The sequence below is a fragment of the Triticum urartu genome, chromosome 7 (genome assembly GCF_003073215.2).
Source record: "Triticum urartu cultivar G1812 chromosome 7, Tu2.1, whole genome shotgun sequence".
NCBI classification, from domain to species: Eukaryota; Viridiplantae; Streptophyta; class Magnoliopsida; order Poales; family Poaceae; genus Triticum; species Triticum urartu.
The window spans coordinates 660,859,713-660,881,378 of record NC_053028.1 but is presented as its reverse complement, the minus strand read 5'-3'; the positions used below and the strand labels follow the sequence as shown (position 1 = coordinate 660,881,378).

The 21,666-nt window shown below is 44.1% G+C and overlaps 2 protein-coding genes across 3 annotated transcripts; both read left to right on the top strand.

The window, feature by feature from the left end:
- The first annotated feature begins 302 nt into the window (after positions 1-302).
- LOC125523941 (tRNA pseudouridine synthase A) lies at positions 303-3,853 on the top strand. Of its 2 annotated transcripts, none has more exons than XM_048689012.1 (9): positions 303-668; positions 755-872; positions 1,243-1,442; positions 1,571-1,716; positions 2,197-2,288; positions 2,505-2,749; positions 3,021-3,090; positions 3,276-3,338; positions 3,418-3,853. In XM_048689012.1, the coding sequence occupies exons 1-9, from the start codon at positions 523-525 to the stop codon at positions 3,604-3,606; spliced, it is 1,269 nt and encodes a 422-aa protein (XP_048544969.1). In that variant the 5' UTR covers positions 303-522; the 3' UTR covers positions 3,607-3,853. The 2 variants fall into 2 exon arrangements, with proteins under 2 accessions (XP_048544969.1, XP_048544970.1); XM_048689013.1 differs by having other exon boundaries at positions 304-668; positions 1,258-1,442.
- Positions 3,854-14,325: 10,472 nt separating this feature from the next.
- LOC125520284 lies at positions 14,326-16,088 on the top strand. Its single transcript, XM_048685166.1, has one exon. The coding sequence runs from the start codon at positions 14,331-14,333 to the stop codon at positions 15,672-15,674; it is 1,344 nt and encodes a 447-aa protein (XP_048541123.1). The 5' UTR covers positions 14,326-14,330; the 3' UTR covers positions 15,675-16,088.
- Positions 16,089-21,666: the final 5,578 nt, after the last annotated feature.

Sequence of the window (21,666 nt, the reverse complement as noted above, 5' to 3'; positions counted from 1 at the left end):
ACATATACGATTGTTCTCCATTGCAAGCATGAACAGGTCGCACTGGAGATCATGGCCAAGATGGGAAAATCTCGAAGGTTCAGTGACAAGTTATAGAACTAAAACTGTGATTCGGATTCTGGGTTTCTAGTTCCAGTTTAGATCATCCAGACGGTTTCCGTTTCGATGTCGTAGTTGGATTGGGTTTGTTGAAGTCCTCAAATCAAATTCCAAATATGAATCGAATTAGGCTACAAATACAGTGTTGTTTTTCTGTCCCTTTTTTGTTTGGCTGGCAAAAAGAAATAGTTGCGCCCTGTGTTTTGTTCATCTAACCCTGAACCTGAACTTAACTGAACTTTCTGAAACCCTTCGAGATCTGTGAGTTGCTGACACCATCGCCGCCGCCACCATATCGCCACACAGCGCCGGCAAGGCGGCAACCACCGCTCCCCCCCGCCGCCGCCGTAATCCCTTGGGGCCCGGACACGCACGAGTGCCCTCATCCCCAAATCCATCCGCACCGCCGAGCCCGGCCCGTACATGCTCGCCAAGTTCCGGCCCCTCATGGCGGCGGCACCGACGACGAAGGCCGCCCCGGCCGTGGCGTTCTCCACGGCGGCGGAGCGGGATGGCTACGCGCAGTACAACCACACCGACGCCTGCCAGCACCTCCGGTGGACAGCCAGGTGACCTCCCCCCTCTCCTCATCTTCCCATGGCGTTTCATGGCGCCTGGTATATGGCTCGCTTGGTCACCCGTTTTGACCGTGCAGGGAGAGCTACGAGTACATGTACGCGCGGCCGTGGAGCAGGGTGGTCGACTTCTACGCCGAGCTCGTGCGCACCGGCGCCGGGGCGGCGGGGCTCGCCGAGCTGTTTGGGAAAGACGAGGTCCGTGGAAAACAGTAGAATTTGGCACCCCCTACACCCCCGCAAATTTAGATTCTGAACTTCATGGTTTGCCTTATTTGATGGGTGAAGAAGTGTTCATGTCAGTGGCAGTTCTTTTTATAATTTGACAAATGCTGATTCTTTTCAACTAAGTATATGTAGTGCTTATGTTAATAGAAAATGACAACTGAATATCACCCAAAAAGTAGAATTCCAATATCAGTTGCTTGACCAAACACTAGAGTGTTTTGCATTAACCTTCCATTGTTAATATATGTAGAAGCGGCACAGAGCCGCGGACAGTGATTCTGACTAGAAACTCAGAGACCACATTTGGTGTTTTATTATACTGTTTACCAATGTCTATCAGATTTTCCTTCCGCAGAAAGATCATCTTCGTGATACGAATGGTGAGGAGCCTTTAGCATCATCTGAAAAACAAATGTCTGTTAAATCCTCCAAAGGCCGAGGAGGCAGGTGGGAAAGAGCAAACTTTAAGATTGTTCTTTCGTATCATGGGGGCTCGTTTGATGGTTGGCAGAAGCAGCCTGACCTCAACACTGTTCAAGGGTAAGAATAATCTCATTTCTGTGAATTTGCTTTACAGTTTTCTTCAACCCTTTTCTCCTCGCTTTCTTTATACTTCAAGGCGGAATAAAACTACTGAAGTTATTCATTTCATTCTGTATCGGTTGCAGGTTAGTGGAAAAACATCTTGGACAATTTGTCGACGAGAGAAAAGCTAAACAGCTTCAAGAAAGATCGTTGCCGATAGAAGGCTGTGCCACTGTTGCTGGGCGCACTGACAAAGGGGTGACTGCTCTTCAGCAAGTCTGCTCATTTTGTTAGTTACACTTGAGAACACATACTGTTGTGTTGCCTCTGTCTATTTTAATCATGTTTATAAACTTGTTATGATGCATATTAACTTGTCTTGAGCCTGAAATCTTATGTGTAGTTGTTGTTAGAACTATGGCGTGCTTGACTTTAGACCGTGGTTCTCAATTGATAGAAGAAAATCAAATCATAGAAGTTATTTGCTTCTCATTGACCTTACTTTAGCAAATATTTACCGGTGACAGCATACCACAACTCTGGCCAAAAACAAAAAATTGCCTGAACATTTCTTTGTGGGCAAATAAGTGCTAATGTTCCTTCTCAGCTGACTTTACTCGAGCAATGCATGCCATGTATTTAACTGGGAACTTACTAGTAGCATAAATCAGTTAGTATGTCCATGTGTGCTTATGTAAAATTTTACTTCAGTAGTCTTGACCATCACTTCTGATAACTGATGTGAAATGCTTCTTGTTAATCGCCTTAGATACGTGGAGAAAGGATGTGCAGCCTGCCGATATAAAAGACACAATAAATGAGGCCTCACCAGATAAAATTAAATCTTTGGTTGTGTCAGAGGTATTTCCCTTGCTCTTGTAGAATATATCATTGCTAGTAATATGAATGCTAGCGATTGTATTTGATATCAAATTGTTGACAAGCTTCGTTTACTAGCTATTTTCTGGTTTGAGACTACCAGAGATTTTTTTTTATGTGTTAGAAGGTTCTGAGAATACCTTGATCCCGACCATACAGGATGTTATGCTAAATGTTAACTGATGCCCTCATTTGCAGGTCTCACGTGAATTTCATCCTAATTTTTCAGCCAAATGGAGGAGATACCTGTATATATTTCCTCTTGATGGGGATGCTAAATCAATATCAGAGGATGAGCAATCGTCTATGATACTAGAGAATCCTGAATACAAAGCACCTCGGAGCTTTGATGTGGCCAAGGTTGACAAAATCATTAGGCAACTGGAAGGAAAAATGCTATCTTACAAAATATTTGCACGTGACACACAAGCTTCACGTAGCGAGTAAGTTTCATATATCATAACTTGCTTTGTATTTTTCAAGTACAGAAATGGTTCCTCACGTTGGATTAGCAATAGTTTCATCACCTAATTCAGACATGGTTGCTCACTAGAGACCTTCCTGAATTTGTGTGCCACTCTTCATTAGTGCTTGTTATCTGAAGTGAGCATGATGTGTTCCTTTTAGATGATATTCATGTCTCTTATTTTATACATTCTCTTGAGTTCAATTAACTCATCAGTCACTTCATTTGATGCCCTGCTGTTTTTGCAGCGGCCCAGCTACGGAGTGTTTTATGTTCCATTCTCGAGCTGCAGTGACCAAACTGTATTCTGCTGATGAGGTGATTCTAGCATGCTCATTTTTTCTTTCCTTAATGCATAGACTGCATTTATCAAATGGAATATAACTGTCTACCCTCAGCTGGTTGGGATTTGCCTTGGGTCTGAATTTTCTCCTTATCTTTGCATATGCACATGCATCATTTCAGTTGAAACTTATGTCAGTTCTTGCTTTCCACTTTTGCAGAATTGCAAAGAAAGCACACCGGTCATGTGTGTTGAGCTAGTTGCGAACAGATTCCTACGCAAGGTAACACAACACACTGCTATATGCCCTACTATTTATTCTCAATCACTCCATGAACTCTGGTTTAATTTGCGACAAACAGATGGTTAGGGTTCTTGTTGCGACCAGCATCAGAGAGGCTGCTGCTGGAGCTGATGAAGACGCCTTGCTGAACCTGATGGAAGCCACTTGCAGGCGCGCAACGGCTCCCCCGGCACCCGCGGAGGGCCTCTGCCTTGTAGACGTTGGCTATGAAGATTTCGACGAACAGAGGTGCTTCATTGTTGACTAAACAAACTCTCCATGCTAGAGCAAAAAGAACAACATGCCCGATTCTTCAACAAGTGAAGATCAAACCAGCCCGGTTCTGATTTGCGGATCCTCAGACGTCAGCCTGACATGCTTCTCAATTGAATTTCGGAGGTGGAGCTCCGAGATATTCCTATTCCTATTCCTCTATTCATTCACAATTGTATTTCGGTGGTGGACCTCTTGAAATATTTTGGCATTGAAATCACAGACAAAACATTTGTGAAGCACACATGATTAATACATTGCCGCAACAAGCCACACTGAATCAACACGAGGTAATAAGTTTTCTTAACCATCCATGCAAAAGAAGCAACACAACAAACATCTCAGATGGTACAAGAAAAGGGAACTAAGATGACATCTTCAGCTTAACTCTCACAAGCCAAGCCGTCAGTGAGATACTGCTCTATAAGAGCTCGGATTCTAACCTTGTGTCTTAATTTCTGTGGGGCTGTTGCGATTGATCTCCAATGTTGTCCATCAAAATAAACACATAAAACATACGTGGACACGTCCTGGACAGCAGTAGTGGAGCTGGCCATTCAACCTGGTGCACCAAAATGACCACCCTTTTGGAAAAACCAAACCAAATGCCCATCATGCAGTCTCAGTCCGAGTCATCGATCGAATTCAACCATGCATTTAAATCCAATAAAAGGCGCCGGATGCTCATCGGTGAGAGGAATGAGCAGAAGGAGGAGAAGGATCAGCTGAAGTGCGAGAGGAATGAGCTCAAAAGTATGAAGGCTGCTTTTATCAAAGAAGGACAAGCGAATAGGCAGAAGCTTCATAAGTTCATCAATTACCTATCTTAGTTGTTAAACTACTATGTTTAGTTGATCAAGTACCCATTTTAGTTTTTAAACTACTATGTTTAGTTGATATTAGTTGTTAAACTGCTATGTTTAGTTGATCGACTACCTATCTTATCAGATATTAAAGTGTTGCTGCCATTTTTGGTTGGGAAACAGATGTTGTGCAAATTTTCTTTTATACAATTTTCTTTTCATATTGTGGCTTGCCGCCAACATGGCATGTCACTGCTGATGGAATATTCCTGATGACGCTGCACATGAGGCACGTCATTAGTACATATGTTAGTGGTGGCGTGGCCTGCAAACGCTCCAGCGCCAGCCTTTAGGTGCCCTCTGGCCCTTCAGCCGGACGATTTGGATACCAGTCCGAATGACCAAGGCAATACCCGGATGATCCGGAATGATGTCCAGATGATCCAGTAGGGAGCACATGGAATGGTGTTTTTCACAAGGAGTTTTACCTAAGCCATTTTTGCGATATGGTGAGAGTGGGATAATGGCTAAGGCACTATTTGTAGAGCTGTGAAAAAGTAGGATGGCCGTGACAAAATGATGACTCAAGTAGATCTTGAACGAATTCCTTTGATCCCCTCGCATGATTCCTATAACTCAAGATTTAAACGAAAAACCCACATTTTTTTCTTGTTACCGTCACACTTGAGTCATATCGCGTTTGATGGGTCCATGATCCCTACTCAATGATGCCAAGGAAACTATATCTTGTGTAGACACTTAAGAAACACAATTAGTCCCCCAATATGTATTGTCATTAAGATTAAAATATGATTAAAGGCATGATTGCACTTTCAGAGGCGCCCGTCCTCGAGCCAGCTCCCGAGACGGGAGGGAGCACGATGGAAGAATGTGGCGCGGCGACGAGCACAACTCCATGGACCGTTGGTTCCCTTGCCGCTTCCGCTTCACGTCGACGATGGAAGGAGTTGGCGCGGCACGGGAAAGACGGCCGCGGGAGACGGAGGAGGATGAAGAGGCATCAATGGAGGCAACAACACTTGAAATCCGAAGGCCGGTGGTTGGGGGTACTCCATGGCGTTGACTGGAGACGCGGCGAAGCAAGATGGCGTGGGGCTAAATGTCCCTCCCGCCAAGTCGCACGGAGATAGAGGAACCGACAAATCAGGGGAGGGGGTCGGGGTCGGGGAAATCGAACATATGTGGCGGAAGTGTTGGAAATATGCCCTAGAGGCAATAATAAATTGATTATTATTATATTTCCTTGTTCATGATAATCGTTTATTATCCATGCTAGAATTGTATTGATAGGAAACTCAGATACATGTGTGGATACATAGACAACACCATGTCCCTAGTAAGCCTCTAGTTGACTAGCTCGTTGATCAATAGATGGTTACGGTTTCCTGGCCATGGACATTGGATGTCGTTGATAACGGGATCACATCATTAGGAGAATGATGTGATGGACAAGACCCAATCCTAAGCCTAGCACAAAGATCATGTAGTTCGTTCGCTAAAGCTTTTCTAATGTCAAGTATCATTTCCTTAGACCATGAGATTGTGCAACTTCCGGATACCGTAGGAGTGCTTTGGGTGTGCCAAACGTCACAATGTAACTGGGTGGCTATAAAGGTACACTACGGGTATCTCCGAAAGTGTCTGTTGGGTTGGCACGACTCGAGACTGGGATTTGTCACTCCGTGTAAACGGAGAGGTATCTCTGGGCCCACTCGGTAGGACATCATCATAATGTGCACAATGTGATCAAGGAGTTTATCACGGGATGATGTGTTACGAAACGAGTAAAGAGACTTGCCGGTAACGAGATTGAACAAGGTATCGGGATACCGACGATCGAATCTCGGGCAAGTATCGTACCGCTAGACAAAGGGAATTGTATACGGGATTGATTAAGTCCTTGACATCGTGGTTCATCCGATGAGATCATCGTGGAACATGTGGGAGCCAACATGGGTATCCAGATCCCGCTGTTGGTTATTGGCCGGAGAGTCGTCTCGGTCATGTCTGCATGTCTCCCGAACCCGTAGGGTCTACACACTTAAGGTTCGGTGACGCTAGGGTTATAGAGATATTAGTATGCGGTAACCCGAAAGTTGTTCGGAGTCCCGGATGAGATCCCGGACATCACGAGGAGTTCCGGAATGGTTCGGAGGTAAAGAATTATATATAGGAAGTGCTATTTCGGCCATCGGGACAAGTTTCGGGGTCACCGGTATTGTACCGGGACCACCGGAAGGGTCCCGGGGGTCCACCGGGTGGGGCCACCTGCCCCGGAGGGCCACATGGGCTGTAGGGGGTGTGCCTTGGCCTATATGGGCCAAGGGCACCAGCCCCAAGAGGCCCATGCGCCAAGAGAGAGGGAAAGGGGAGAGTCCTAAAGGGGGAAGGCACCTCCGAGGTGCCTTGGGGGGGATGGACTCCTCCCCCCCTTGGCCGCACCCTTCCTTGGAGGAAGGGGCAAGCTGCGCCCTCCCCCTCTCCCTTGGCCCTATATATAGTGGGGGGAAGGGAGGGAAACCATACCTAAGGCCTGGCGCCTCCCTCTCCCTCCCGTGACACATCTCCCTCCTCCCGCAGCGCTTAGCGAAGCCCTGTTGGAATCCCGCTACTTCCACCACCACGCCGTCGTGCTGTTGGATCTCCATCAACCTCTCCTCCCCCCTTGCTGGATCAAGAAGGAGGAGACTTTGCTGCTCCGTACGTGTGTTGAACGCGGAGGTGCCGTCTGTTCGGCGCTAGGATCATCGGTGATTTGGATCACGACGAGTACGACTCCATCAACCCCGTTCTCTTGAACGCTTCCGCGCACGATCTACAAGGGTATGTAGATCCACTCCTCCCTCGTTGCTAGATGACTCCATAGATTGATCTTGGTGACACGTAGGAAAATTTTGAATTTATGCTACGTTCCCCAACAGTGGCATCATGAGCTAGGTCTATGCGTAGTTTCTATGCACGAGTAGAACACAAAGTAGTTGTGGGCGTTGATTTTGTTCAATATGCTTGCCGTTACTAGTCTTATCTTGATTCGGCGGCATCGTGGGATGAAGCGGCCTGGACCAACCTTACACGTACGCTTACGTGAGACCGGTTCCACCGACTGACATGCACTAGTTGCATTAGGTGGCTGGCGGGTGTCTGTCTCTCCCACTTTAGTCGGATCGGATTCGATGAAAAGGGTCCTTATGAAGGGTAAATAGCAATTGGCATATCACGTTGTGGTTTTTGCGTAGGTAAGAAACGTTCTTGCTAGAAACCCATAGCAGCCACGTAAAACATGCAAACAACAATTAGAGGACGTCTAACTTGTTTTTGCAGGGTATGCTATGTGATGTGATATGGCCAAAGGATGTGATGAATGATATATGTGATGTATGAGATTGATCATGTTCTTGTAATAGGAATCACGACTTGCATGTCGATGAGTATGACAACCGGCAGGAGCCATAGGAGTTGTCTTTATTTATTGTATGACCTGCGTGTCATTGAACAACGCCATGTAATTACTTTACTTTATTGCTAACCGTTAGCTGTAGTAGTAGAAGTAATAGTTGGCGAGCAACTTCATGGAGACACGATGATGGAGATCATGGTATCATGCCGGTGACAAGATGATCATGGAGCCCCAAGATGGAGATCAAAGGAGCTATATGATATTGGCCATATCATGTCACTATTATTTGATTGCATGTGATGTTTATCATGTTATGCATCTTGTTTACTTAGAACGACGGTAGTAAATAAGATGTTTCCTCATTAAAATTTCAAGTAAGTGGTGTGCACCGTTGCGAAAGTTCGTCGTTTCGAAGCACCACGTGATGATCGGGTGTGATAGATTCTTACGTTAACATACAACGGGTGTAAGACAGATTTACACACGCGAAACACTTAGGTTGACTTGACGAGCCTAGCATGTGTACAGACATGGCCTCGGAACACAAGAGACCGAAAGGTCGAGCATGAGTCGTATAGAAGATACGATCAACATGAAGATGTTCACCGATGTTGACTAGTCCGTCTCACGTGATGATCGGACACGGCCTAGTTGACTCGGATCATGTAATCACTTAGATGACTAGAGGGATGTCTATCTGAGTGGGAGTTCATAAGATGAACTTAATTATCCTAAACATAGTCAAAAGGTCTTCGCAAATTATGTCGTTGCTCGCGCTTCAGTTCTACTGTTTAGATATGTTCCTAGAGAAAATTTAGTTGAAAGTTGATAGTAGTAATTATGCGGACTAGGTCCGTAAACTGAGGATTGTCCTCATTGCTTCATAGAAGGCTTATGTCCTTAATGCACCGCTCACTGTGCTGAACCTCGAATGTCGTCAATGGATGTTGCGAACATCTGACATACACATTTTGATAACTACGTGATAGTTCAGTTAAACGGTTTAGAGTTGAGGCACCGAAGACGTTTTGAAACGTCGCGAAACATATGAGATGTTTCGAGGGCTGAAATTGGGATTTCAGGCTCGTGCCTACGTCAAGAGGTATAAGACCTCCGACGATTTTCTTAGCCTACAAACTAAGGAGAAAAGCTCAATTGTTGAACTTGTGCTCAGATTGTCTGAGTACAACAATCGCTTGAATCGAGTGGGAGTTGATCTTCCAGATGAGATAGTGATGTTTCTCCGAAGTCATTACCACCAAGCTGCTAGAGCTTCGTGATGAACTATAATATATCAGGGATATATATGATGATCCTTGAGATATTCGTGATGTTTGGCACCGCGAAAGTAGAAATCAAGAAGGAGCATCAATTGTTGATGGTTGGTGAAACCACTAGTTTCAAGAAGGGCAAGGGAACAAAGGGATACTTCATGAAACGGCAATTCAGCTGCTGCTCTAGTGAAGAAACCCAAGGTTGAACCCAAACCCGAGACTGAGTGCTTCTGTAATAAGGGGAACAGCCACTGGAGCAGAATTACCCTAGATACTTGGTAGATGAGAAGGCTGGCAAGGTCGATAAAAGTATATTGAATATACATTGTGTTGATGTGTACTTTACTAGTACTCCTAGTAGCACCAGGGTATTAGATACCGGTTCGGTTGCTAAGTGTTAGTAACTCGAAATAAAAGCTATGGAATAAACGGAGACTAGCTAAAGGTGAGCTGACGATATGTGTTGGAAGTGTTTCCAAGGTTGATATGATCAAGCATCGCACGCTCCCTCTACCATCGAGATTGGTGTTTGCGTTGAGCATAGACATGATTGGATTATGTCTATCGCAATACGGTTATTCATTTTAAAGAGAATAATGGTTACTCTGTTTATTTGAATAATACCTTCAATGGTCTTACACCTAAAATGAATGGTTTATTGAATCTCGATCATAGTGATACACATGTTCATGCCAAAAGATATAAGATAGTAATGATAGTACCACCTACTTGTGGCACTGCCACGTAAGTCATATCGGTATAAAACGCATGAAGAAGCTCCATGTTGATGGATCTTTGGGCTCACTCGTTTTTGAAAAGTTTGAGGCATGCGAACCATGTCTATTGGTGTATATGCATGAAGAAACTCCATGCAAATGGAGCGTTTGGACTCACTTGATTTTGAATCACTTGAGACATGCAAATCATACCACATGGGTAAGATGACTGAAAGCCTCGTTTTCAGTAAAATGGAACTAGAAAGCAACTTGTTGGAAGTAATACATTTTGATGTGTGCAGTCCAATGAGTGCTGAGGCATGTAGTGGATATCGTTATGTTCTTACTTCACAGATGATTTGAGTAGATGTTGAGTATATTTACTTGATGAATCACGAGTCTGAATTATTGAAAGGTTCAAGTAATTTTAGGGTGAAGTTGAAAGATCGTCGTGACAAGAGAATAAAATATTTATGATATGATCATAGAGATGAATATCTGAATTACGAGTTTGGCACAGAATTAAGACATTGTGGAAATTGTTTCACAACTAATACAGCCTGGAACACCATAGTGTGATGGTGTGTCCGAACATCATAACTGCACCTTATTGGATATGATGCATACCATGATGTCTCTTATCAAATTACCACGATAGTTTATGGGTTAGGCATTAGAGACAACCACATTCACTTTAAATAGGGCACCACGTAATTCCGATGAGATGACACCGTATGAACTATGGTTTAGAGAAACCTAAGCTGTCATTTCTTAAAAGTTTGGGGCTGCGACGCTTATGTGAAAAGGTTTTAGGCTGATAAGCTCGAACCCAAAGCGGATAAATGCATCTTCATAGGACACCCAAAACAGTTGGGTATACCTCCTGTCTCAGATCCGAAAGCAATAAAGGATTGTTTCTTGAATTGGGTCCTTTCTCGAGGAAAAGTTTCTCTCGAAAGAATTGAGTGAGAGGATGGTGGAGACTTGATGAGGTTATTAAACCGTCTCTTTAACTAGTGTGTGGCAGGGCACAGGAAGTTGTTCCTGTGGCACCTACACCAATTGAAGTGGAAGCTTATGATAGTGATCATGAAACTTCAGATCAAGTCACTACCAAACCTCGTGGGATGACAAGGATGCGTACTACTTCAGAGTGGTACGTGATCCTGTCTTGGAAGTCATGTTGCTAGACAACAATGAACCTACGAGTTATGGAGAAGCGATGGTGGGCCTGGATTCCGATAAATGGCTCGAGGCCATAAAATCCGAGAAAGGATCCATATATGGAAACAAAGTGTAGACTTTGACAGAACAGCTCGATGGTCGTGAGGCTGTTGAGTACAGATGGATTTTAAAAGGAAGACGGACAATGATGGTGAATGTCACCATTAAGAAAGCTCGACTTGTCGTTAAGATGTTTTCCGACAAGTTCAAGAAGTTGACTACGATGAGACTTTCTCACTCGTAGCGATGCTAAGAGTCTGTTGGAATTATATTAGCGATTACTGCATTATTTATGAAATCTTGCAGATAGGATGTCAAAACATTGTTTCCTCGATGATTTTCTTGAGGAAAGGTTGTATGTGATACAACCGGAAGGTTTTGTCAATCCTGAAAGATGCTAATAAGTGTGCAAAGCTCCAGCAATCCTTCTAAGGACTGGAGTAAGCATCTCGAAGTTGGAATGTACGCTTTGATGAGATGATCAAAGATTTTGGGTTTATACAAAGTTTATGAGAAACTTGTATTTCCAAAGAAGTGAGTGGGAGCACTATAGAATTTCCGATGAGTATGTATTGTTAACATGTTGTTGATCGGAAATGACGTAGGATTTCTGGAAAGCATATAGGGTTATTTGAAAAGTGTTTTTCAATGGAAAGCCTGGATTAAGCTACTTGAACGTTGAGCATCAAGATCTATAAGGATAGATCAAAACGCTTAATGGTACTTTCAAATGAGCACATACCTTGACATGATCTTGAAGGTTTTCAAGATGGATCAGTCAAAGAAGGAGTTCTTGCCTGAGTTGTAAGGTATGAAGTTAAGACTTAAAGCTCGACCACGGCAGAATAGAGAGAAAGGACGAAGGTCGTCCCCTATGCTTTTGTCATAGGCTCTATACGGTATGCCATGCTATGTACCGCACCTGAAATGTGCCTTGCCATGAGTCAGTCAAGGGGTATAAGAGTGATCCAAGAATGGATCACAGGACAACGATCAAAGTTATCCTTAGTAACTAGTGGACTAAGGAATTTTATCGATTATGGAGGTGGTAAAAGAGTTCGTCGTAAAGGGTTACGCCGATGCAAACTTTGACACTAATCCAGATTATTCTGAGTAGTAGACTGGATTCGTATAGTAGAACAGTTATTTGGAATAGTTCCAAATATAGCGTAGTAGTTGCATCTACAAGATGACATAAGAAATTTGCGAAGTACATACGGATCTGAAAGATTCAGACCCGTTGACTAAAACCTCTCTCACAAGCAAAACATGATCAAACCCAGAACTCATTGAGTCTTAATCACATGATGATGTGAACTAGTGTAGTGACACTAGTAAACTCTTTGGATGTTGGTCACATGGCGATGTGACCTATGAGTGTTAATCACATGACGATGTGAACTAGATTATTGACTCTAGTGCAAGTGGGAGACTGTTGGAAATATGCCCTAGAGGCAATAATAAATTGATTATTATTATATTTCCTTGTTCATGATAGTCGTTTATTATCCATGCTAGAATTGTATTGATAGGAAACTCAGATACATGTGTGGATACATAGACAACACCATGTCCCTAGTAAGCCTCTAGTTGACTAGCTCGTTGATCAATAGATGGTTACGGTTTCCTGGCCATGGACATTGGATGTCGTTGATAACGGGATCACATCATTAGGAGAATGATGTGATGGACAAGACCCAATCCTAAGCCTAGCACAAAGATCATGTAGTTCGTTCGCTAAAGCTTTTCTAATGTCAAGTATCATTTCCTTAGACCATGAGATTGTGCAACTCCCGGATACCGTAGGAGTGCTTTGGGTGTGCCAAACGTCACAATGTAACTGGGTGGCTATAAAGGTACACTACGGGTATCTCCGAAAGTGTCTGTTGGGTTGGCACGACTCGAGACTGGGATTTGTCACTCCGTGTAAACGGAGAGGTATCTCTGGGCCCACTCGGTAGGACATCATCATAATGTGCACAATGTGATCAAGGAGTTTATCACGGGATGATGTGTTACGAAATGAGTAAAGAGACTTGCCGGTAACGAGATTGAACAAGGTATCGGGATACCGACGATCGAATCTCGGGCAAGTATCGTACCGCTAGACAAAGGGAATTGTATACGGGATTGATTAAGTCCTTGACATCGTGGTTCATCCGATGAGATCATCGTGGAACATGTGGGAGCCAACATGGGTATCCAGATCCCGCTGTTGGTTATTGGCCGGAGAGTCGTCTCGGTCATGTCTGCATGTCTCCCGAACCCGTAGGGTCTACACACTTAAGGTTCGGTGACGCTAGGGTTATAGAGATATTAGTATGCGGTAACCCGAAAGTTGTTCGGAGTCCCGGATGAGATCCCGGACATCACGAGGAGTTCCGGAATGGTTCGGAGGTAAAGAATTATATATAGGAAGTGCTATTTCGGCCATCGGGACAAGTTTCGGGGTCACCGGTATTGTACCGGGACCACCGGAAGGGTCCCGGGGGTCCACCGGGTGGGGCCACCTGCCCCGGAGGGCCACATGGGCTGTAGGGGGTGTGCCTTGGCCTATATGGGCCAAGGGCACCAGCCCCAAGAGGCCCATGCGCCAAGAGAGAGGGAAAGGGGAGAGTCCTAAAGGGGGAAGGCACCTCCGAGGTGCCTTGGGGGGATGGACTCCTCCCCCCTTGGCCGCATCCTTCCTTGGAGGAAGGGGCAAGGCTGCGCCCTCCCCCTCTCCCTTGGCCCTATATATAGTGGGGGGAAGGGAGGGAAACCATACCTAAGGCTTGGCGCCTCCCTCTCCCTCCCGTGACACATCTGCCTCCTCCCGCAGCGCTTAGCGAAGCCTTATTGGAATCCCGCTACTTCCACCACCACGCCGTCGTGCTGTTGGATCTCCATCAACCTCTCCTCCCCCCTTGCTGGATCAAGAAGGAGGAGACTTCGCTGCTCCGTACGTGTGTTGAACGCGGTGGTACCGTCCGTTCGGCGCTAGGATCATCGGTGATTTGGATCACGACGAGTACGACTCCATCAACCCCGTTCTCTTGAACGCTTCCGCGCGCGATCTACAAGGGTATGTAGATTCACTCCTCCCTCGTTGCTAGATGACTCCATAGATTGATTTTGATGACACGTAGAATTTTTTTGAATTTATGCTACGTTCGCCAACAGGAAGGACCTAAATATACCTTTTGGACGGACTGTTTTACAGCATATGCGATGGGTACTTCTGGGCACGATATAAAAACAGTTATTATAGTGGATGGGGTGATTTATGGGATCTGCTGTAAAAAATGCTCGACGGATCAGCCAAAGACACTCATCCCCCATTCCCCACTCCTACTCCCCAGCCCGAACTCCGCCGCCGCCGCCATCCATCTCCGCCGCCGCAACCTACCTTTTCCAGCCGCCACCCTTTCCAAGCTATGGAGAAGCCGGCGGAGGAGCCGATGTCCAGGCTCACCCACGACCTAATCGCGGAGATCCTCTCTCGCGTGCCCTACAAATCACTCTGCATCTGCAAGTGCGTCTGCCCGACCTGGCGTAACCTCATCGCCGACCCCGCGCACCGGAAGAAGATGGCGCAGACTCTGGCCGGCTTCTTCTACCACATCAACAACGAAGCCACGGCCGAGCCCCGCGGCTTCGCCGGCGTCAAGTACGCGGATATGTCTGCTTTCCCTTGGTCCAGCGTCCCCGAGACCCACCCGCGCCTGCCACTACCGCCCGACAGCACGGACCGCTTCTTCTCCCTCGAGGGTTCCTGCGATGGGCTGTTTCTTGCAAGCATGCGCACGGGCACCCCTGCTGCAAATTTTCGGTACATGGTCTCCAATCCAACTACCAGTGAGTATATCGTGCTGCCCCACTCTGGCCAAGACGCCGGCAACATCAGCAACGCTTACCTGGGTTTCGACAGTGCTGTATCCACTCAAGAGTTTCATGTGTTCGAGTTTGTACAGGATTTGTCACCCCCGGACCACCGGGGCTTACAATCCGTGGTTGTGACCGGAGTGAGGATTTACTCTTCAAAAACTGGTGCATGGGTAGCAATGGAACCCAAATGGGACATCCAAGTTGGCTTGTGCTTTGGTCAACCTGGAGTTTTCCATAAGGGATGTTTGCACTTGCTCACAGGTGAGAACGGTTTGGCGGTAGTTGATGCAGAAGGGCTAAGATGGAGAACTGTCCCGCTGCCAATACCCGTTGCTAGGAGTTTCGCAGGTCTCATCGGGAAGTCTGCCGGACAGCTACTTTATATCGCCTCCCTTGATAGTCAAGGATATGGCTCAGACAGATCTTTGACTATATCGGTTTACGTTCTTAGTGTTGAGATTTATAACTGGGATGTCTGTCATCAGGATGACAAACGCATGTACTGGAAATTGTACAAGTTTTCAGATGTAATTCCAGAGAAGAAGTTTCCCAAACTCATTGGAGTACACCCACATGCCAATCTGATCTTCATAGCTCATTCAGAAAACGAACTGTTGGCATATGATTTGGATCGTCATGAAAGTCCAGTTGTATATCACCTTGACCATAAGTACCAGATATTTATGCAATTTTGCCCATATGTGCCGCTGTTGTCCTGTTTACCATTGGACGGAGCAATACGGCTGGCAGCTCCCAATTGATGAATGTTCTGCTGATTGGAAAACGGGCAGCCATGGGTGAGGTACTCCGTTGCATTTTCAAGTGAAATCTTCACAAGGATTAAAATGGAGATGATGCATTGTTTGTAGAAAATGCCAAGTCTAGTTTTCAGTTTGATCTGTATTGTTTTTCATGACTATTATTGCCTCTGGCTGGCTGTTTCACTAGTGGATGTGTTGGTGCGGGTTGTTGTATGCTCTATGCCTTTTGATATGCAACACGTATAGCTGTATGAGACATTTCAGTGTGTACCTGTTTTGGCTAAGCCAGATTTGTTTGTGTTAGTATATGAACACATACATACAATCTGAGCCGTATAAATGGGTGTGAGACATTTGGTATGAGTTGTTGTATGTTCTTTATTGCTCATTGGAACAATGAACTGATTGCATATGATTTGAACAATGAACAGATTACAAGTTGGGCAGTTATTGCTGAGGTGCTCCGTTACGTTCTCAAGAATTGTCTTCACAAAGCTTCAAATAGAGATATTGTTGTTTCGGAAAATGCCAACTTCAGTTTTCAGTTTGATCTGTACTCTTTCATATCTAGCACTGTCTCTTGCTGCATATTTTCCTCATGGACATGTTGGTACAAGACTACAGGTTGTACTCCCTCCGTTCCCAAATATAAGTCTAAAAAGACTTATATTTAGGAACGAAGGGAGTAGTATGTTGCCTATGCCTTTTGATGTGCAACAAGTTGAGCTGTATGAGACACTTTAGTGTGTCCTATTTTGACATGATATCTCTAATTCTCTATTACTCTCTCTGATCCATAATAAGTGTTGTGGTTTTAGTTTAAATTTGAACTAAAACCACAACACTTATTATGGATCGGAGGGAGTAGAATCTTATGTTCTGACATGAAAAGGCATAGTCTGACTCTGATATGGTGCACACACAATCTGCATTAGTCTGTTCTATGATCTATCTGGTGTTTGCATTGCAAAGATTTACTTGGTCTCTAGTTTTCTGTTTTTTGGTTTGATGTTCATAGAAGTTTGCATATGTCTGCAGCATATAATGTGATCATCCTATCTCAAAAGGCTGGTTTATATTCTGTATCAGAAAATGATCATAATCTCCTAAAGGGACTTGAACAATTTCTTGCTCTTTTTTCTTCTTCTAATGGCCCCAAATTGGAAATATGACCAGAGTATCTAGTTTCGTTTCCCCTGTCCTCACTATAACATCACTTTAGTTGGTGTATGATTAATTGGTGGAGCCAGGCACCCCCTCCCCCCTGACAATCATGTTCCCTCTATGAGAGGCATTAATATCTTCCTCTGTAATTAATTATGTTCCAGTTCCGACAGTTTTACTCATCACCAACCAACGGAATTGAAAACATTAGCCCTCGTCTGTGGGATCTTCGTCTCTCCGAACCTGATTGCTTTTTCTAGCAGGTTTTCAAGATTCTGTGTGCAAAATCAAAGGTCCTAGTCCTGCTTTCTTGTGTTAACCAGAGTAGTTCCATTGCCTCTACCAGTATCCAACAGATAGTGTAATTTGCAGCTGCGTCTTCCACAATGCGACGCCCTCCCTCGACACGCTCGTCAACCGGATCAAGGAGGAAGCCGGCTCCTGGGCTAAGGCCGGAGCTCCAGGCCTTAGAGTAGTCCTCCCCCCTTCATGGGATGTGCACTGAGCTCTGTACCTGTTCACCGTCTATTCGTCCTAGGACGAATGTAACTGACACCCTACCTTTTCAATGAAAAGAAACGCAAGGTCCCTTTGCGTTTTCCCGAAAAAAATAGTGTAATTTGCAGTATGCTGATCACTCAAGTTGTAGAGTAGAATTAATCATTTCAGGGACATAGTTAGCAGAATTACGATAGACTTATTTTTTTCCAGTAGATAAGTATGTCAGGGATAGTATGGAACTTTTTGACCCGGTGCTTGTTAAGTTTAGCACTTATCACATGCATTTTTAGCTAGAGTTAATGTAATTGTATTGATGTTTAGGCTATCACTTTATAGACCTTTTGTTGGTCTGACCTATGTCCTTTCATATTCACTGCTTATTTCCTGGCTTCCTGCCTTTGTTAATTTTAAGGCTAGACTACTTTTGTTGCATGGATTGGTTATATACTGCTTTCCACAGATAACTTTTACAGCCTTGCTAGTAATTACCTACGGTTATATCCTTACTCCTTGGACAGAATTTTGGTAGCTCTGCACTAATTCTTTATAAATAATGGTTATTAGTATTTATGTCAAGTTCTTAAAAGTCTTATCTTGGGTCAATTCTTCAATAATATATACTCCTCCGTCCCAAAATAAGTGTCGCTGATTTAGTACAAAGTTAGTATAAAGTAGTACTAACTCAGCGTTATTTTGGGACGGAGGGTGTATATACTAATCTGGAGAATCATTACCTGTTCTTCTTTAGCTATCTGCTTTACAGTGAGGCGGCAAGAAGCAGTCTATGTTGGGTTGTTACTCTGTTTTGCAGAATCAAATAGACAATGCTCCACTCAGTCTCACACGCAACCTCGGATTAAATGGTAGCAACTCTCAGTGATCAGATGGTTGTGCATCTGCAGACCACATTTGTTAGTAGTCTAAAACCGTGGGTTTAGTTTGCTTGGTATACTTGCTAGTTTCTAGCTTTCTCTGTTGCCCTTTTCTTGCTTTTTTTCTGTACAGTTCGAATGTCTGGTACCTTATCTGGTTTTTCTCATTATTTATTTTTACCACAGTTCAGTGATTTCAGACTGATCTAAGCCCAGATTATGCTGTGGAAGACAGATTCATCAGAGGTTGCCTGATCTCAGCCTAATCTTCTACCCCTTTCAAGCGCAGCTACTGTTCGGATGCCAATTCACAAAGACAAGGCAGATGCATCGGCCAAGCATCGATCAGTGCACTTCCATCAGCATGCTACATTATTCCTTGTCATCGATGGCCGGGTGCCCATAGACCGTGATGCCCAAGACACAGGGTATAATGTTGGAGAAATTTGGGGGCAGAAACAGTGATAAGTGGGGGTTCTGAGTGAGGCTCGAGCCGCTGGCTGCAGATGACTGTCACCCCGCAGCAGCTGAGGAGCAGGAAACGCTGGCTGGACCGCACCTTCCATATATCCCAGAGTGAGAGCAGGAGGAAAGTTGCAGCCTCTCCTTCTGGTTACATCACATTTTTTACAGAGAAATATCTGATGGTTCCATCATATGGCACCTCATATTTGGTAACAGTAACAACTTCAGAAAGATCTGTTGGTGACGGTGCTGAATAGCGGCCATCCGATCCGTGGCGTTCTTTGTGGTGAACACCACAGCGCAGGACGCGAGTCAGGTTTGGAGATCCCGTGCGCCTACGAGCTGCAGATTATTCGTGTGGCTAGCTGCCCGTAATAGATGCTGGACAGCAGATACGCTTTGACACCGTGGGCTTTAAGCGACCAGCTGCCGGAGACGATGTCACATTTGCTGCTTGGATGTGTCGTTGCGCGGGAGGTATGGCATTCCGTCTTCCGCAAATGGCAGCATCTGGAGTGGGCGCTTGACCGCGACGAGCAGCTGATTTGCATGGCGAACGACGCGCTCAACGCGACGGAGGGACATAAGAGACATGTGGACAGCCATCATGTTGGTGTTCTGGTGCATCTGTCTGGCAGCACCGCGAACGATGTGATTGTCAATGGTGTGGAGGTTTCAGGAGGCATTGTTTTCTATACCTACAAAGAAGAGAACCTTGACATCTTATCTTCAGGAACTGAGTTTAGCTTTGACAGATTGTTGTGTAACTGTGCCACTGTTCAACTCTGAATGTAGCTTGTTGTCTGAACAAGTCAGCAGGAGCAGGATAATTTGGAATTTATGCCTAAATAGTATTATGGTTTTTTCTTTGTAGGTTGAGAAGTTCAATTAGGAGTAGATGATTACTTGGATCCTTGGATAATTTCGAATTTATGCCTAAATACTATTATGGTTTTTTGATCTTTGTAGGTTGAGAAGTTCAATTGGGAGTACATCATTACTTGGATCCTTGGATAATTTATGCTGATGTTTGGTACTTGGCGGAGTACAAAGACAGTTCATAGAGTTTTAGAAATTTATATCCTGTAAAATATTTTATTTTCTAAGAAATTGATGCACTCCTAATTGACGATACTTGCATTGCAATGTACTGTAACAGATTGTGCCATTGAATCAATATATTAGTTTCATTTCTACTCTATCGAATTTTACTGAAGTTGTACCTTGTACTGCGAGTTCAAATACAAGGTGCCATGTACTGCTATTTGAACAACCTACTGTTATAAATAATTATATATGGAGGTTATTCAATTTGTGCAAACAGCAACCCGTAGAGGCGTTGGGTAAATCCGTTGTTGGCTTGCAGTGCTTCAGATTACCGGCGGATCTATAGACGTTGTTGTAGACCCTTCTAAGGCGACCAACAACAATGAATAATAATTCGTTGGCTTAGATCTTAACAACGCTTATATGGACAAAAGTCAACGCATAGATGCGTTGCTGAAGAGGGTTTCCTTGTTGTAGTGCCAGTTACCAGTGGGAGTACGACAAGGATTGTGCTTGTTACTACATTAATCTTGGTGACGATCACTAGGATGAATTTCCGGTTGGCAGTGTAGGATTAGCGGCGTGGACATTTGCTTATTTATTTGCCGGCCTCTTAGGCCCATTGGATTTCGCCCGTACTCAGACCCGTGGCTCTTTGTTAATTAATGTTGGGTCAATGTTGACCTCTGATTGGTGATAACCTATGTATGCAATACGTATGTCATATTCTATTGTTGTATTATCTCATCTTTCATGTTGTAGTTGTATTTGTTATGATGTCCACCTTGTTCACCAACATATGACCCTGCGGCTATGTTATGAAGTCATATGTTGGGTAACCAACGTGCGCTTCTATTCTTAGAGGAGATTGCAAAGTCTCCGATGGGGCTAGGGTCGCATATTGGGTGTTACACTTCCGGACTCAAAACTTTTTCTGAAATATTTTCAGGATTTTTGGAGCTCCATAAAAAATATTATCCTAAAATCCCCAAAATATGCATGAAAAAGCAACTAACACTCTGCACTGAATTAATAGGCTAGTCCAGAAAAATGATAATTTTTTATGCCGAAATGATATAAACGTAGCATGAAATAATAAAAAAAATATAGATACATTTGAGACGTATTAACATCTGCAAGCTTAATTCCTACTCGTCTCGCGTAGGTAGATGATAACAAATGTTTTATAATTGCAAATATTACTAACATGAATTATAATCAATCTGATGCAATTAGGTATGACTTTAAAGTATAGCGATGCAATGCAATAGTCTATAGTTGATACAAAGACAAGTAACATCAAAATATACAAGTGATCACTCTAGCTTTTCATGGCTTAACACTTTCATGTCAAATTCATCAATGGCTTTAGGTTCAGAGAGAATATCGGTTGTATTATGAAAGCATAGTATGTTAAGTCTTCATTGTATCAGGAGACAATTTTATCATAACAGCAAGATTGTCAGTCAAGCGAATCAACCACATGACCTCGTGTTGCAATCAATCAATAAATATTTGAGCACTAGCATTGATCTTTGCACTTAAATAAAAAAGAGAATAATGATGGAGGTTCACAAGAAGTCAAAAAGTGGAAGAAAGTCTTGCATCAATGCAGCTAATCATTAGCAATGGAGAGACCTTATAATCGATGTTAATGCAAGGAGTATGGATTGCCATACAACCGATGCACTACAACTATAAATGTATGAAAACTCTCCAAAATGAAGTAGCTCATCATGGGAATATACAAGCCAAATTCTATAATGTAAATAATCCCCAACCAATATATAAACATAAAGCATATGAAAACTCTCTATATGAAATGCAATGTGCTACTTTGAAGTATGTATGTATATATGCAAATTGAATCTCCAGAAGAGAGATTTACTTACCACGGCCGCCTCCGCCAGAGCGGGTAAGGCTAGACGTGGAGGTGGAGTAGA